This window comes from Panthera leo, chromosome B2 (assembly GCF_018350215.1).
Source record: "Panthera leo isolate Ple1 chromosome B2, P.leo_Ple1_pat1.1, whole genome shotgun sequence".
Taxonomy (NCBI): Eukaryota; Metazoa; Chordata; class Mammalia; order Carnivora; family Felidae; genus Panthera; species Panthera leo.
Window position 1 is genome coordinate 44,139,850 of NC_056683.1, and position 16,303 is coordinate 44,156,152.

Genomic DNA, 16,303 nt, shown 5'->3' on the forward strand with positions numbered 1-16,303 from the left:
ACCGTCATGACTATCGTATGAGGTAGATCACATTCATCCTATCCTATAGATGAGAATACTGAGGCTCAGAGAGGTTAAACAATCGGTTCACTGTCACCCAGAACTGGGATTTGGCAGTGGGCCTGACTCTCTGAAGCCTTTCTAGGGTGTCTGTCCACACACCAGCTGCCTCTTGGAGGTGCCAACAAGCGCCAGCAAGATGGATCTTTCACTAATCATCAGACACTTTCTTTCTGAAATTAATGATTTAAGTCCTCTCAGATGAATGCCAGGAACACGTTCCAAAGAACTGACTTCCCCTGAGTCAGATCAATTGGAGCTTTGTGTCCCTTTTTTCTGGGGGACCTCTCTAATGAGATGTTGAAAATTAATCCTGTGACAGGAGTGGCTGTTCTGTTGCTGCTTTGGGAGCTGTTCTGATGTCTGCCTTTTAATTTTGCTGTAGCTTACTCGGTATCCAAGAAAGCTGTCTAAGGAGAAATCAGGGAATAATGTCAGAGGTACATAAAGAAGAGGAAAGGATTAGACGATTCTTATTTGCTCATTCCAGATGAAATACGTAAGACTGACACACATGTGAGCAGAGAGGCCAGCGTTTCTATTTCCGCTTCTTACCCAGTCTGTGTTCCAACAGGTTAAAAGAAACTAGACTATCAGTACTTAGAAAGCCTTCGTTAAGAAGAGGGAGAAATAAATAATAACTTAAAATATCTTATTTCTATTTGCTAGAAGAAAAAAAGAAAAATGGCTACATGTATCATTAGAGATGGGCTGAATAGTCCCATTTAGTAGAAGACAGATGCATCAAAAAGGTTACTCTTTAATTTCTCAAATAATGTAAGCGCGGCTTAAGCTAATGTGGAATCTTCTGACACAGGTAGCTGGTGCGGATCAAACACGAAGTGGCACACAGCACATGGCTTTGATCTAGTTTACAACAACTTTAAAAGAAACAGTTAAAGGGGCGCCTGGGTGGCTCAGTAGCTTAACTATCTGATTCAGCTCAGGTCACGATCTCACGGTTCATGAGTTCGAGCCCCACGTTGGGCTCTGTGCTGACAGCTCAGAGCCTGGAGCCTGTTTTAGAATCTCTGTCTTCCTTGCTCTCTGCCCCTCCCCTGTTTGCGTTCTGTCCCTCTTTCGCTCAAAAATAAATAAATACTAAAAAAATAAATAAAAAAGAAACAGTTAAAAAGTCTCTGTTCTTGGTGCACCTGGCTGGCTCAGTCGGTTAAGTGTCCAACTCTTGGATTTGGCTCAGGTCATGACCTTTGGGCTCTGTGCTGACAGTGCGGAGCCTGCTTGGGATTCTCTCTCTCTCTCTCTCTCTCTGCCCTTCCCTGGATTCTGTGCTTGTTTTCTCTTTCTCTCTCTCTCTCTCTCAGAATAAGTAAACATAAAAAAATTCTCTGCTCTCTTCAGAAGTATTGTGAGTTCCAAGGTCACCAGTTCCATTCATGGGGAAGCTTACAGGACATAGATGCCACCTAACACAAACTGATATTCACCGGGTATCAGTGGGGTTTATCTCACTGAATCCTTGCAACAACCCTGTAGAGAAATGAGTCACCACTCATTAAGTACCCAAGTCCTAGGACCATATCAGGAGCTGTATTATCCCTTCATTACCCAAAAGGAAATGGAGGCTGAAGGTTGAAGTTTCCTCTTTGAGATTCCACAGCTCTGGAGGGGGATATCTTGATTCCAGACCAATTCCATCTCAAATTATCCATTTGCCTACTCTCTCCCCAGTAAAATGTTAGAGTCAAGACCTACTCATTTCAAGCGCTAATACTAAGCATGTTGCCTGACAAAGAAAGTGCTCCATAAGCAGTGTTGTCACAATTGACCCCAAAGTGCAAGTTTTTCCCTTAGCCTGGGACGAGCTGCCTTGCAGAGGGCAGAATTCACTTGAGATCTCTGCTTTGCCTCCTCTGTGGTTTTGTCAGATTTTACTAGCCATGTGAGTTTTGTTTTCCTAGCTCACAACCAGATCCACTGCTGTCTTTTTTCTTTCCCATAATAGAAAGAACAGAAAGAAAAACGAAGGAAAAAAATTGAAATTGCAGTAGACAGAACTGTAACCCTTACTTTACTAATATACTTACAGGGACAGCATTGGACAGAGAAGCCCAAAGTATTAAAAGCCCATAATTGGGGCTGTTTTCTTCATTTCTTTCCATCTCTATGATATCCAGCAAAGTCTGCATTAATGTCTGTTTAAAAGAAATACATATTGTCAAACCACAGCTACGTGACAAAGAATGCTGTTAATAAAGAGCATGCATATTTTTCAAATAAGCTACTTCTGCCATTCCTAGCCTTGCAGCTGGAGGCATGCTAAGGGATATATATTCTTACCAGCAGGATAGTAATTAGGAGTAGGGTCTCTGCTGCTTTATGCATTGGTTCAAATTCTGGCTTAGGTTTTTTGTTTTTTTTTTAAAGACTTTAGTTTTTTTAGAGCAGTTTTAGGTTTACAATAAGATTGAGAGGAAGGTACAAAGACTTCCCACATGACCCTCACTCCCACTCATGTACAGCCTTCCCTACTATTAATATCATTCACCAAAATGGTATTTTTTTTTTTTACCATGGATCAAGGACACGGACACATCATAATCACCTAAAGTCCGTAGTTTACCTTAGGGTTCACTTTTGGCATTATAAACTCTATTGGTTTGGACAAATGCATGATGATATGCAGACATCATTACAATGTCACACAAATTATTTTCACTACCCTAAAAATCCTCTGTGTTCTGCCAATTTACCTCTCCTTCCTCTCCAACAACCACTGGTCTTTTTCCTTTCTCCACATCTTGCCTTTTCCAGAGTGTCACACAGTTGAAACTATACATTACGTAGCCTTCTTAGATGGGCTTCTTTCACTTAGTGCTATGAATGTATGGTTTGTCCATGTCTTTTCATGGCTGGATAGTTCATTCCTTTTGAGTGCTGAATAATATTCCAGTCCCTAGATGTACCACAGTGTATCCATTTACCTACTAAAGGGCATCTTGGTGCCTTCAAGTTCTAGCAGTTATGAATAAAGCTATTGTAAACATCCACGTGCAGGTTTTTTGTGTGAACATAAGTTTTTAAATCATTCGGGCAAATATCAAGCAGCATAATTGCTACATTTTATGGTAAGAGTATGTTGTTGTTGTTGCTGTTTTCTATAAGAAACCACCAAAGTGTTTTCCCAAGTGTCTGTACCATTTTTCCCCCTCAACAATGAATGAGAGTTCTTGTTGCTTCGCATCCTCACCAGCAACACCGGTGGTGTGGTCAGTGTTCCAGATTCTGGACAGAATGAGTGTCGTGGTAGTTCAGTGTTGTTTTCCTTTACATTTCACTGATGACATATGATGTGGACCATCTTTTCATACGCTTTCATCTTCTCTCATGGGTTGTATTTTTTGGTGTGATACCTAAATAGGCATCACCATACCCCAAGGTCAAGCAGGTTTCCTCCCATGTTATCTTCCAGTAGTTTTATACTCTTGCATTTTACACTTAGGTCCGTGACTCATTTGAGTACATTTTTGTGAACTGTATAAGATCTGTGTCTAGATTTTTTTTTTTTTTTGCATGTGGGTGTCCCAACTGTTTCAGCACCATCTGTTGAAGAGTCTATCTTTGCTTCTTTATATTGCCTTTGCTTCTTTGTCAAAGGTCAGCTGATTATATTTAAAAGGGTCTATTTCTGGGTTCTCTATTCTGTTCCATCAATCTATTGGTCTATTCTTTCACCAATACCACACTGCCCTGACGACTGTAGCATTACAATAAATCTTGCAGTTGGGGAGCATTGCTCTTTTGAAGAATTTTGTCATTCTCCTTGAATATTGTGCTGGTGATTCTGGGTCTTTTGACGCTCCACATAAACTTTGGAATCAGTTTGCTGATATACATAAAATAACTTGCTGGAATTTTTACTGAGACTACATTGAACGTATACGTTAAGTTGGGAAGAACTGACATCTTAACAATATTGAATCTTCCTATCCATGAACACAAAATCTCTATTTACTTGGTTCTTTGGTTTTGTTCATCAGAGTTTTGTAGCTTTCCTCATGCAGATCTTATACATCATTTGTTAAGTTTATACCTAAATATTTCATTTGGGGGGATACTAATGTAAATGGTATTGTGTTTCTAATCTTATACTCCACTCGTTCACTGTTGGTATATGGGAAAGCAATTAACTTTTGTATATTAACTTGTCTCCTGCAACTTTGCTATAATTGCTTATTAGTTCTAATAGTTTGTCTGTTGATTCTTTTGGATTTTCAATATATATGATCATGGCATCTAAGAAAAAAGATAGTTTTATGTCTTCTGTCCTGATAAATGTAACTTTAATTTCCTTTTCTTGACTTATTGTATTAGCAAGCACTTCCAGCATCATGTTGAAAAGGAGTGGTAAAGAGGACATCTTTGCTATGGGGTTCTGGTACCAATGTCTAATATGTATGTGTATGGGGAGTGGGGGGAGGGAAGTTCCAAACAACGATAAATGATATTCAGGACAGTATCTGGGTGCCCTATAATTCAATTCAATTCTGACACTATCTACCCAGAAATAGCATGAGATTATACAGGTTAAGTGTTAGTCGGTCAGGACTTGTTAGTCCTGGACTTGTTAGTCCTACAAGATTATACCCTTTCCCCACCCTTGCACCTGCCCTTCAGATGCCAGTCACAGCCCAGGTTGTTACCTGGACTTTGGACCAACAGGCTATAGACTGGAGGCTCCAAAAACCTCCTCCTTGGGCTTCAGATGCCAGCTGCAACTCCAGGTTGTTATCTGTACTTATAAAAATCAGAGGTTCCCACAACGCTTTCCTGAGGTTCAATTAATTTGCTAAAGGGGCTCACAGAACTCAGAGAAACATTTTATTTACTGGATTACCAGTTTATTACAGAAAGATATGATAAAGGATATAGAGAGACAACCAAATAACCATATATAATCATTTCATTTATATACAAGCACACATAAGTGTGCATATATATCTATATATATATATATATATATATACATATAATTGAATACATTGTTGCTATTATAATTTGAGCAAATTATTTCTGTTAGATCAATTAAGAATAAGGAAAATACATTTTTATTTCAACTTTGTTTATTTCTTTGACGCTCTTCCCTTCTTTATATGGATCTGAGTTTCTGACCTATATTATTTTTCTTCTCTGTAAAGAACTGCTTTATTAATATTTCTTATAAAGAAGGTGTATTGGCAACAAATTCCCTCAACTTTTGTTTGTCTGAGAAGGTCTTTATTTCTCCTTCACTTTTAAAGGATAATTTCACAGGGTATAGAATTCCAGACTGGGGGTGCTTTTTTTCTCACTCGACTCTTTTAATACTTCGCTCTACTCTTTTTTCGCTTGCATGGTTTCTAAGGAGAGGTCAGATGTAATTCTCATCTTTGTTCCCCTGTAGATATGGAGTTTTTCCTTCTGGCTTCTTTCGGGATTTTTTATCTTTCGTTTTCTGTAATTTAAAAGTAATATGCTGAGGTGTAGTTTTGGGTGTTTACATGATTGATGTTCTCTGAGCTTCCTGGATCTATGATTTGGTGTCTGACATTAAATGGGGGAAAATTCTGTCATTATCATTGTCAAATATATCTTCTGTTCCTTTCTCCCTTTTTTTTCTCCTTTTGGTACTCCCATTATATGTATACTATGTCTTTTGTAGTTGTCCCACATTTCCACAGTCTTTGGATGTTCTGCTGTATTTTTTTTTAGTGTTTGTTCCCTTTGATTTTCAGTTTTTGGGGATTCATCTGATACATCCTCTAGCTCAGAGATTCTTTTCTCAGCTCCGCCAGCCTACAAATAAGTCCATCAAAGGCATTCTTCATTTCTGCTATAGTGTTTATTATACCTAGCATTTAATTTTGGTTCATTCTAAGGATTTCCATCTCTCTGCCTACATTGTCCGTCTGTTCTGGCATTCAGTCTATTTTATGCATAGACCCCAGTTGTTTCAAAGTCCCAATCTGATAATTCCAACATTGGTCCATTCCACCTGCTACTTGTTTTTAGGATGGAGTTGCAACTTCCAAGATCCTTATGTGTAACCAGAACCTGGTTTAGTTACTCAAGACCTGGGTAACCTTGGACAAGTTGCTTTAAGCTCATCAATAAAATGGCCATAACGTGGTATCTACCTCATAGGCTTGTTGTGAGAATTAAATCAGTTACTACCTATAAAGTGCCTAAAGCAAAACTTAGTACATAATAGCATTTTGACAATTTTTTAAAAATAAACCTCTGCTTTTTGTTGGTGGGAATGCAAGCTGGTGCAGCCACTCTGGAAAACAGTACAGAGGTTCCTTAAAAAACTAAAAATAGAACTACCCTATGACCCAGCAACCACACTACTAGGCATTTAACCATGGGATACAGGTGTGCTGTTTTGAAGGGACACATGCACCCCCATGTTTATAGCAGCAGTATGAACAATAGCCAAAGTATGGAAAAAGCCCAAATGTCCATCGGTGGATGAATGGATAAAGATATGGTATATATATACAACGGAGTATTACTCGGCAATCAAAAAGAATGAAATCTTGCCATTTGCAACTACATGGATGGAACTGGAGGGTATGATGCTAAGTGAAATTTGTCAGTCAGAGAGAGACAAAAATCATATGACTTCACTCATATGAGGACTTTAAGAGACAAAACAGAGGAACATAAGGGAAGGGAAACAAAAAATAATGTAAAAACAGGGAGGGGACAAAACAGAAGAGACTCATAAATATGGAGAACAAACTGAGGGTTATGGGAGGGGCTGTGGGAGGGCGGATGGGCTAAATGGGTCAGGGCACTAAGGAATCTACTCCTGAAATCACTGTTGCACTAGATGTTAACTAATTTGGATGTAAATTTTAAAAAATAAAAAATAAAATAAAAAAATAATAAACCTCTGCTTTTAGGAATATGCCAGCAACACAGAAACACAGATCTCTGAAGAATTCAAGAAAAAATCCTTTCCCCATTTTCCACGAAGATTCTCAGCCTATACACCACGAAGAAAGTATCGTCAAGCCAGTATATATTATAAATACCGCAACATGAAGAGAACTGACATTTGACTGGAATGGTGCCAACTAAGCTCAGAGCCCCATCCAAGACCACCTACAGTTGCTCTCGGGTCACCACACAAATTCCCTGAGCATGTTTTCTTCACTGGGAGGTTTCCTGAACACCCCTTTATCAGTGGCCATTTCCCATCAGGGGGAAGAAATTCAGACACTGTACCATTTTCATTGAGCTACTCATGCACTTGGAGCCTTAAGGTTTAACTCAGGTTTAGGTTACAGAAATGATGGTAGCTAATGCCTAGTCATTGCCTGCTAAGGCGAGTTCTGTTTTATGGGCTTTACAAGTATTTAACCATCCAATCCCCACCACGATTCCAAGAAGTAGATACCATTATCTTCACCGTTTTCCATTTGAGGAAACTGAAGCACAATTAAGTTAGGGAACTTGGCCAGGGACAGGCAGCGTGTCGATGATTGAGCTGGGATTCGTACCCTTTGAGCCAGGTCCTGGCTCTGGAGCCCACACTCTTAGCTACTACGCTATACTGCCCCATGAGAGATACAACCCACAACTCTCATGGATTACGGATTAAGAGAACTGCATTTTACCGTTAGTAGTTTTGCTTCGGGTCTTATGATCTGAGAAATAACTGTTAAATCACTATCAAAGAAAATACATGATGGGAGACTATTGCTGTTACTTACAAAGGCATGTAATGTTTCAAAAGTGATTAACCACCCTAATCCTCAGCTTTCTGGTTTTAATAATCCCCAGTTTTCTAGGTATTACAGTGGTTGTGAAAAATGAGTCATGAACTTGTGGAATGTGTAACACTACACCTAGCACAGAGTAAGCACCACAGAAATGCTACCGATGTCTCATTGTTACTGTTTTTGTGACAATGGATTAGCAAAATTGAAAATCCTAGGTTTTATCCTACAACGTAAATTGTTGCAACACAAAGTTTGTACCTCATGAAAAATCCTATAGATGGATTTCATTCTCTGGATATGCTATTCTGTAGGTGCAGTCTTAATTTTAAATGAAAATACTAGTTTAATATACATCTAGAATAACAAGAGAGAAATCACCACGTTTGATGTTTATAATGTGATGAAATGTGTGTGTAATATTTAAAAAAAACAAAAACTTCTTCCAGCCTTCTGCTTAACTAGGCCATTGAAATCTACTTATACAGTAGAAGACAACAGAATCTTTTATTTTCTTCTTAGCCCACATTAAAAAAAAACTGGGTACAAAACACAAGCTCAGTGTGAACACTGTTGGAAGAAACAGAAATGATACACAAAAAAATGAAAACTTCTCATGAATGTTCAAACTGAGTTCTCTCCCAGTCTTTTAAAAAAACTTTTTAAGTGTTTATTAATTTATTTTAGAGAAAGAGAGAAAGCGCGAGCAGGGAAGGGGCAGAGAGAGAGGGAGACACAGAATCCAAAGCAGGCTCCAGGCTCTGATCTGTCAGCACAGAGACTGATGTGGGGCTTGAACCCCAGAACCATGGGATCATGACCTGAGCCGAAGTCAGACACTTAACCAACTGCGCCACCCAGGTGCCTCTGTCCTAAAGTCTTAAATGTTGGACTATCTTCAGCAAAGTTCAAAATGTGTCTCTATTCAAATAGCAAGTTGGAGCACCTATGATTAAAAATGCCTCCTTTCGGGGCGCCTGGGTGGCTCAGTCCATTGGGTGTCCGATTTCGGCTCAGGTCATGATCTCGCAGTCTGTGAGTTCAAGCCCCGCGTCGGGCTCTGGGCTGATGGCTCAGAGCCTGGAGCCTGCTTCCGATTCTGTGTCTCCCTCTCTCTCTGACCTTCCCCCATTCATGCTCTGTCTCTCTCTGTCTCAAAAATGAATAAATGTTAAAAAAAATGCCTCCTTTCTTCAGAATAGGAATGAGAAATGTTACTCTAGAAGTATTGTCAGTGGAGAGTTTAGCTGTGGCATTAAAAACCCTGTTTCCAGACCCACAAATTGCAGATCTATCTGGATGAATCTTTTACACACATGGGGCTTTTCCCCTCAATCCTGGAAAATTATGCAAACAAAAATGTATTTGTCTGGGTCTGTTTATAAAATAGAATCCTTAGCTGCAACATCATTTATCAATAAAGGGCATTCCAGAGTAGCTTTCTGTTCTCTTTATTTAGGAGGGAGATACCTAAGCATTTACACATCCTTATTTTTCTAAAGCGACCTTCCTCTCCAGCGTTAAGCAGAGTTGCTTGTGATAACACTTGCTATCATAACATAAAATCAAGCAAACAGAGATGTTTGGTATCATCTGTAAATACTAAAAGATCTGATTTTTAAGAGGTTAAAGAGGGAGAGAGCCAAAGCATAAGAGAATCATAAAAACTGAGAACAAACTGAGGGTTGATGGGGGGTGGGAGGGAATCTGTGGCACATTATTATCTACCCCTAATATATATATATATATAATATATATATATATATGGGTGGGTGGGTGATGGGCATTATCTACCCCTAATATATATATCTATATATATGGGTGGGTGGGTGATGGGTATTGAGGAGGGCACATTTTGGGATGAGCACTGGGTGTTGTATGGAAACCAATTTGACAATAAATTTCATATTAAAAAAAAAAAGATCTGATTTTTAATGATAATCACATGGTGTAAACTCTGATGTGGTCCTCACTACTCTCTAATTGCTTCACAAATATTAACTCATTTAAGCCCCACATTCTATGAGGCAGGTGAAAAAACTGAGGCCAAGAGGCAAGGTGCCACGCCCAAGGTCATGTGACTGGAGACCGAAGTTGAGCCCGCGCTCAGACTCAGTGAATCCCAGTCTCTGGGCAGTGGAGGGTAGGGGAAGTCTGGAGAATCAGATAGTTTTCAAAGGTTCCCAGAGATTCTGATGAGCTGGCAGGGCTGAGAACCTTCTTCCTTTCATTACGCAAGTGTAAGAACCACCTGGAAGGCCCATCAAAGCACAGACTGGGGGGCTCCACCCCAGAGTTTCCGATCGAGTGCTCCCAAGGCGATGTTGGTACCATTGGTCTAGGGACCACACCTGAAGAACCACAGATCTAGGACGCTTAGGACAGTGGCTCCCAGGGCATTGCTTTTCAAATTATATCTTACCACATCCTTGCATTTGAAGAGAGAAAAAATTAGTGGTAGTGGCATGAAGAACAAAGTCTATGGAGCTTTGTTCTCCTTGCCTGACGCACCATCATTCCTACCTACCCCTGCTGACTCAACTGTAGGATACATAAATCAGTAAAACCTTGAGCATCTTGTTATATGTTGCTGTTGTAGCCTCAGTTTTTTTCTTTATGTAGAAGACCAATAATACCTACCTCATTGTTGTGAGGATGTAGCCACAGATTAATGTACGTAAACATCCAACACGGTACTTGACACAAACATGTCACCTGAACAATCTTAGGAGTTTTTAGCAAAACATCTTTTAAAAACCATAGCTTATGACTGCTTTCATCCCACATACTTTGGAAAAAAAAAAACAACTAAGGGATACTTACCACCGAATTATCTTTCGCAGATCTGTATGTTTTTATACCGGGAATGTTTTTCTCAAAGAGTGCTAAGAGCCACTTTTTGGATTTCGACCAATGACTGGGTGAGGAAAAAGCAGGTGCGTAAGTTCACGGGAAAGCACTTCAGGAATAACCGGTCACGGCGCGAAAGGGGGAATATCTATGGAATTATTTCTCCAAACTTCGTCTTCAGTTTTGCCAGAATTTCATGCGAGGTCTTCCTTCAGACTTACTAGTCCACAAGAAAAATCGAGGGGGCAAGGCAGCCACATTTTTAGTGACTTTTTTTTTTGCGAATAAATGTTTGCATTCTTACAGGATTGGCATTGAATACAAAAAAAAGAGTATGACCTGCTTGCCCTACTTTTACTCGGGCTGTTGTCAGTTGCTAGAGGATGAAAAACTTGCACAGGGACGGAGGACTGGCTTAAGCCGGGTGAAACAAACCGGCTATGATTTTTTTAATATTATCTGACCAGCCACTACTGCAGACCAGCTGCTAAGGCATTTAAGAATTCATGTGTTATTTTGCATTCAAACCATGGGAGCCAACCGTGACAAATACATTTGACCATGTCTCCTTTTGCCTCAGAGAGACTAAACACAACAACATCTATGATCGGTGATACTTGGTGATTTAGCATGGTTCCAAACTACAGCCACGACTGTGATAATAATAAGCAGTAAATGAGAGAAATTCTTCGTTTCATTCTGACACTCTCTCTCACTTTCCCTCTCTCCCATCTCATTTTTGCTCAAAATTAAAAAAAAAAAAAGAGGAAAGAATGCATCTCTCTCTTCTTCAGTTCCTCCAACAATTTAAACACAAACCACAAACAAAAACTGATCATGAGAAGTAGCTTTTGTGTCTTCCACTTGGATGCTGCTCTCCCTACTCAGAAGAGGAAAATGAGACAGGTATGTATTTCTGGGAGGAGCTTGGTTGGTTAATTAATTATAGGGAAAAATCTCTCTACCTTAGGAGACACTCTGGCATCTGGGACCCGTACTCGAAACCTTCGTCGTAAGCTTGAAAATGCTGATGGAACTCCCTGATTTTTCTCTCATTTGTGGGGAACAAACCTTTTTGAAAGAGTATATTCACTGAAACCGGATAAAGCAGATGCCTACAAAGATAAAAACACATAAAAAGTCAGACCCAATGACCAAAGAAGAAAGGTACAGGATACAAAAAAAGGGAGTTACTTTAATAGATATATATTAGGGGTAGATAATAATGTGCCACAGATTCTTTTGGGAAAGTGTTACTCTTAAAAGGTTTTAATATTTGCTCACTGTGGTCAAGATAACTTAGGGGTAACTGAAATTTTGGTTTATTTCTCTGAAGATTTTAAAATGCTTTTTAAGCAAGCATTGTTAGATCTTGACAAATGTGAGATGATACGCCAGAAATAAATTGACTCAATAATTTCAACAAGCGCTTACCTAGCAAGTAATACCAATAACTAAGATACAGCCCATGATTTTAGAGAGCAGCAAAAAATAACCAAAGACTCAGGGCAACACTAGTTACCAAATTTCCTAAGCTCTCACAGGATCCCACAGAGCTGAACCACTGCGTACTGAAATATAGTACCTATCATCATTAAGTTTTGCCATAAGTAAATAAAATGATTACTGTGGCATACTTAAGTGAAAAAAAATCAAAGATTATTAATAAGACTTAGACTAGTGACACCAAGTACTGTTTTATTTTTATTTACCATCCCTTCTTCACTAGTTTTTCAGGATCTGCTTCCCCCAAAGTTTCAAAGACATCCAAGAATTTGCTTTGTTTTGTTGTAGGTACTGGGCATGCTACAAGTTTGGATGGCTGCTTATTTTGTTTTTGGTTTGTTTTCCTCTCTCTCTCTTGTTGGACCTCTAACAAAATATTAAACGCTGTTCTTTTATTATGAATCTGAATTATTGAATCCTGCCCTCGGCATCCCAATGAGATGGAAAAATGGCCGACGTGGTAACTTCAATTTACCAAATCTCCTTATGCATGCTGGGAATTTTTCTCATGGCTCCCTATGCCCAGCCCTGACCTTTGCCAGAAAGCTTCAGAACACAGCTGAGGCCATTTGGCTTCCTCCACTGCCCTTCCCTGTCTCACCTATCAGCATCCCCTCTAGGTAGATGTGTTCTATGTGGCATGGCATCACTAAAGAGAAATTACTATAAATGTTTTTAAATGATTGTATGGCCTTATTTGCTCACCTTAAAATTGGTGTGCTAACTAAAAACTACCTGTTAATTAGAATTGAAAAGATGAATATAATCTCATAATTACCTAGTTAGACTTCATTAATCCACCAGATAATTTTTTACGTTCAATGCACTGGCTGCAGAATTTTTTATCCTCCCCCCCAAAAAAAAGACCCACATGCAAGAACCCTACAAGATTAAACCATACTAATGCAACAATTTACCTTACGAAGTTGTTCAGCTCCATTGTCCCATGAGTGCCTAATTTCTCCAGTTGCTCATGTAGTTCCTCAGTCAGTTGTCCAGTGAGTTGATATAGGTTCATAGTCCCTATTTTCCCTTTGATCGTGACATAAAGTTTTTCATGCAGTGTAAAAAAAGTATCTTTTGGAATTGATGCTATAAACAGAGAAAACTATTTTCAAAAGAAGCAATGACTCCTTGAAGCAAATAGTCAACGTACATCTACTATTACTTGGTCAGGAAGGACTAGATCCAAAGTCCTCCCCTTACATAAAATGGCCTCCCGCAAATAAGAGCAGATGAAGATTCGACCTATCCTGTGAGTCAGTAAAAGTCTGTAGGGAGATTCACTCTAAGGGGTGATCTACAAGTGGGTGATTCGGAGGACCTCTGGGAAACATAAATGTAGTGATTTTATTTTTATCTTTATTTATTTAAAAAAAAAGTTTTGATGTTTATTTTTGAGAGAGAGAGAGAGAGACAGAGCATGAGTTGGGGAGGTGCAGAGAGAGAGGGAGACACAGAATCTGAAGCAGGCTCTAGGCTCCAAGCTGTCAGCACAGAGCCCAACGCAGGGCTCCAACTCAGAAACTGAGGTGAGATCACGACCTGAGCCGAAGTCGGACCCTTAACCGACTGAGCCACCCAGGCACCACGTATTTCCATGTTAGGCTTTCGTTGGCTTCCTATCCTTAACAAAGTTTACAAGGCATTCTACCACCTTTCTAGTTTTCCCGTGACATTTCCAGCCCCTTCCTGCCCCCCCTCCTGAGATTTGTATTCCAGGTACAGTGTATTCTAATATTTATATTTCCCATCATTTTTATGAGATGTACTATCTGCTCAAAACTCTTTACTTGACCAACCTCACCCCATTCCCACACACCCGCAACTATAAGCCACGCATTTATCCTGCCAACTTCTTTTTCTCCTTCAAGTGTTTTACTGAATATCACTTCCACCAGGAGGCCTTTCCTAATCCCATGAGTAGCTCTTGTTCCTTTGCATTAGTGTTTGTTCATGATCCTTCCATGATACATACACACTCCGGCTTGAGTTTGGCCAGTAAGAGTATGAATTTTTAAACTCACTAGTCTTATATATTTTTCTTTAATCCTCTTTTATTGTCTGCAAAGTAACTTTTGCAAAAAAATAATGTTTGGTTTTATATTTCATCAGCCTATTATGGGTAGGTTACATTTTATACAAGTTCATTAAAAATAATGTTTAGATCTCCTGAGCATACATCTCTGTAGTAGGGGAATGTACGAGAGGCAAAGGAAGCTGGCTCAAGAGTACTTATATTGACATATTTTGTCTATTAAATAGAAATATTTAAACATGAAAGTCCCCAATGGAGGCAGAGGTGAAAAAACTTGGCCACTTCTATGCAGCCCTAACACAGGAGAGGTTGGCACATTTTTCTGGAGGGATATATGAAGATACAGATCAAGAGCCTTCAGAATATTTCTATTCTTTGATCTGGAATTCCATAGTTTATTTATTTAACTTTTTAAAGTTTATTTATTCTGAGAGAGAGAGAGAGAGAGAGAGAGAGAGAGAGAGAGAGATGAGACAGCATGAGTGGGGGAGGGGCTCGGAGGGAGAGGGAGAGAGAGAGAATCCCAAGCAGGCTCTGCACAGTGTGGAGTCCTACGCGGGGCCTGAACCGCGAACCGTGAGATCATGACCTGAGCCGAAGTCGGACGCTTAACCAAATGAGCCACCCAGGTGCCTCTGGACTTCCACAGTTTAAATATTAAGAAGCACTAAATCATCAAAGAATTTGGCCAACATGTTGTGATTTTCATGCAAGCAAAAAGAAATGATCATCATGCTATCGGTCACTCACAGCTTTTAAAACTGTTCTGTTTTAATGGTAAGAAATGCATGAGAGGCTACATGAAGAGAAAAACTAAGAAAGAAGCAAAAACAAAAAACAAAACAGAAAAGAAAAGAAACCAAGGAAAAGAAGAATCAGGCACAAAAATGCAATCGCTCTGCATTCTTGGGAGGACAAATGGCTTCAGCACCACACGTTTGCAGCCTGGGAAGAAATAAAGTGGACGGTCACACCAGAAGCATGCTGACAAGTACAATCCAGCAGTCTCTGAGGATGGAGAACAAAAGGCCGCCGATTACATGACGCCAAGCCCCACTTACCTTAATAGCCCTATGGAATGTGCCAGGCAATGCCATAGTAAAGGGCTTACTAAGCAGTGGAATTCTACTTTCAGTGAGCAGAGTAGCAACATGTGATCAAGCCAAGAGCTATAGCCTGAAGAACACTGTATACACGGCAGCAGATGTTCATGTCCCAGCGAACATCGTGGGAGCTGTAACAGGATACAGATTCCGAATATTTTCCAAATAAACAGCAGCGAGGTAACCTCGTCTCTTACACACGTCTAGTTAAGACTGAAATGAGGCTGCCAAGAATTCGTTTGTCAACTACCAAAATCATCAGATGTTCTTTCTATCTTATGTTCCCACTTTAGAGCATAAAATAAGGGCTGTCATCATTCTCGGTAGAGGAGTGAGGGGTTGTTACCCAAAGCTGCTCTTGGACCAATGCTGTATTCAAACAAACTATCTGAAAATATTCTTTACCTGTACGATAGACGGGCTTTTGCACTGCTAGTTCAAAATTTACTTCTTTGGATTTTAGAAACACATTAATTCCCTCTTCTTCAGTAACAAAGGTCATTCGGGTGCCCATAACAAAGACTGTAAATACTGGTCCATACTGGAAGAAAACACATAAATACAGATATTAGGAAGCATTTCTAATAAAAAGTTATGGGCCATGGGTTACACAAGAACCCCAGTGCTGAAGTTATAGACAAGACACAAATTATTATGCTTATATATAGTAACATTATACATTTTGGCAGATTCAGCCAAATATAAATTATATAAATCATGATTTCTTCTGTCCTGATACTTAACCTTCCTTTTGATCATGTTATTTGTTTGAAGCTTCCTTTCTTGTAGTAAGAAATAATAATTAGAAATAATTATTAGAAATTATGTCAACAGTGATGTTTGAACCTTGTTTTCCAGATAGCAGTAGGCTTACGAGCAATCTACTGCTCAATTTTGTTCAAGAAAAACATACAAAACAGCTGACTGATTTTACCTTAAATCTGTGGGCATGCAACAATGTCCTGCGATCCTGAAAAGTCCTCTAATGTGTTCACTGTCTCACTTTCCAAAATTACTAT

At 39.4% G+C, this 16,303-nt stretch overlaps 1 protein-coding gene across 2 annotated transcripts in view; it reads right to left on the reverse strand.

Moving 5' to 3' along the window:
• The window catches only part of LOC122219989 (24-hydroxycholesterol 7-alpha-hydroxylase), a 93,311-nt gene that overhangs the window by 62,972 nt on the left and 14,036 nt on the right, over positions 1-16,303 (reverse strand). For both annotated transcript variants that reach the window (XM_042938971.1, XM_042938970.1), the window contains 5 exons: positions 15,690-15,825; positions 13,061-13,235; positions 11,603-11,752; positions 10,611-10,704; positions 2,109-2,216 (listed from right to left, as the gene is read on the reverse strand). In XM_042938971.1, coding sequence (XP_042794905.1) covers positions 2,109-2,216; positions 10,611-10,704; positions 11,603-11,752; positions 13,061-13,235; positions 15,690-15,798 — 636 coding nt within the window. In that variant the 5' untranslated portion in view covers positions 15,799-15,825. The remainder of the gene's footprint in view (positions 1-2,108; positions 2,217-10,610; positions 10,705-11,602; positions 11,753-13,060; positions 13,236-15,689; positions 15,826-16,303) is intronic.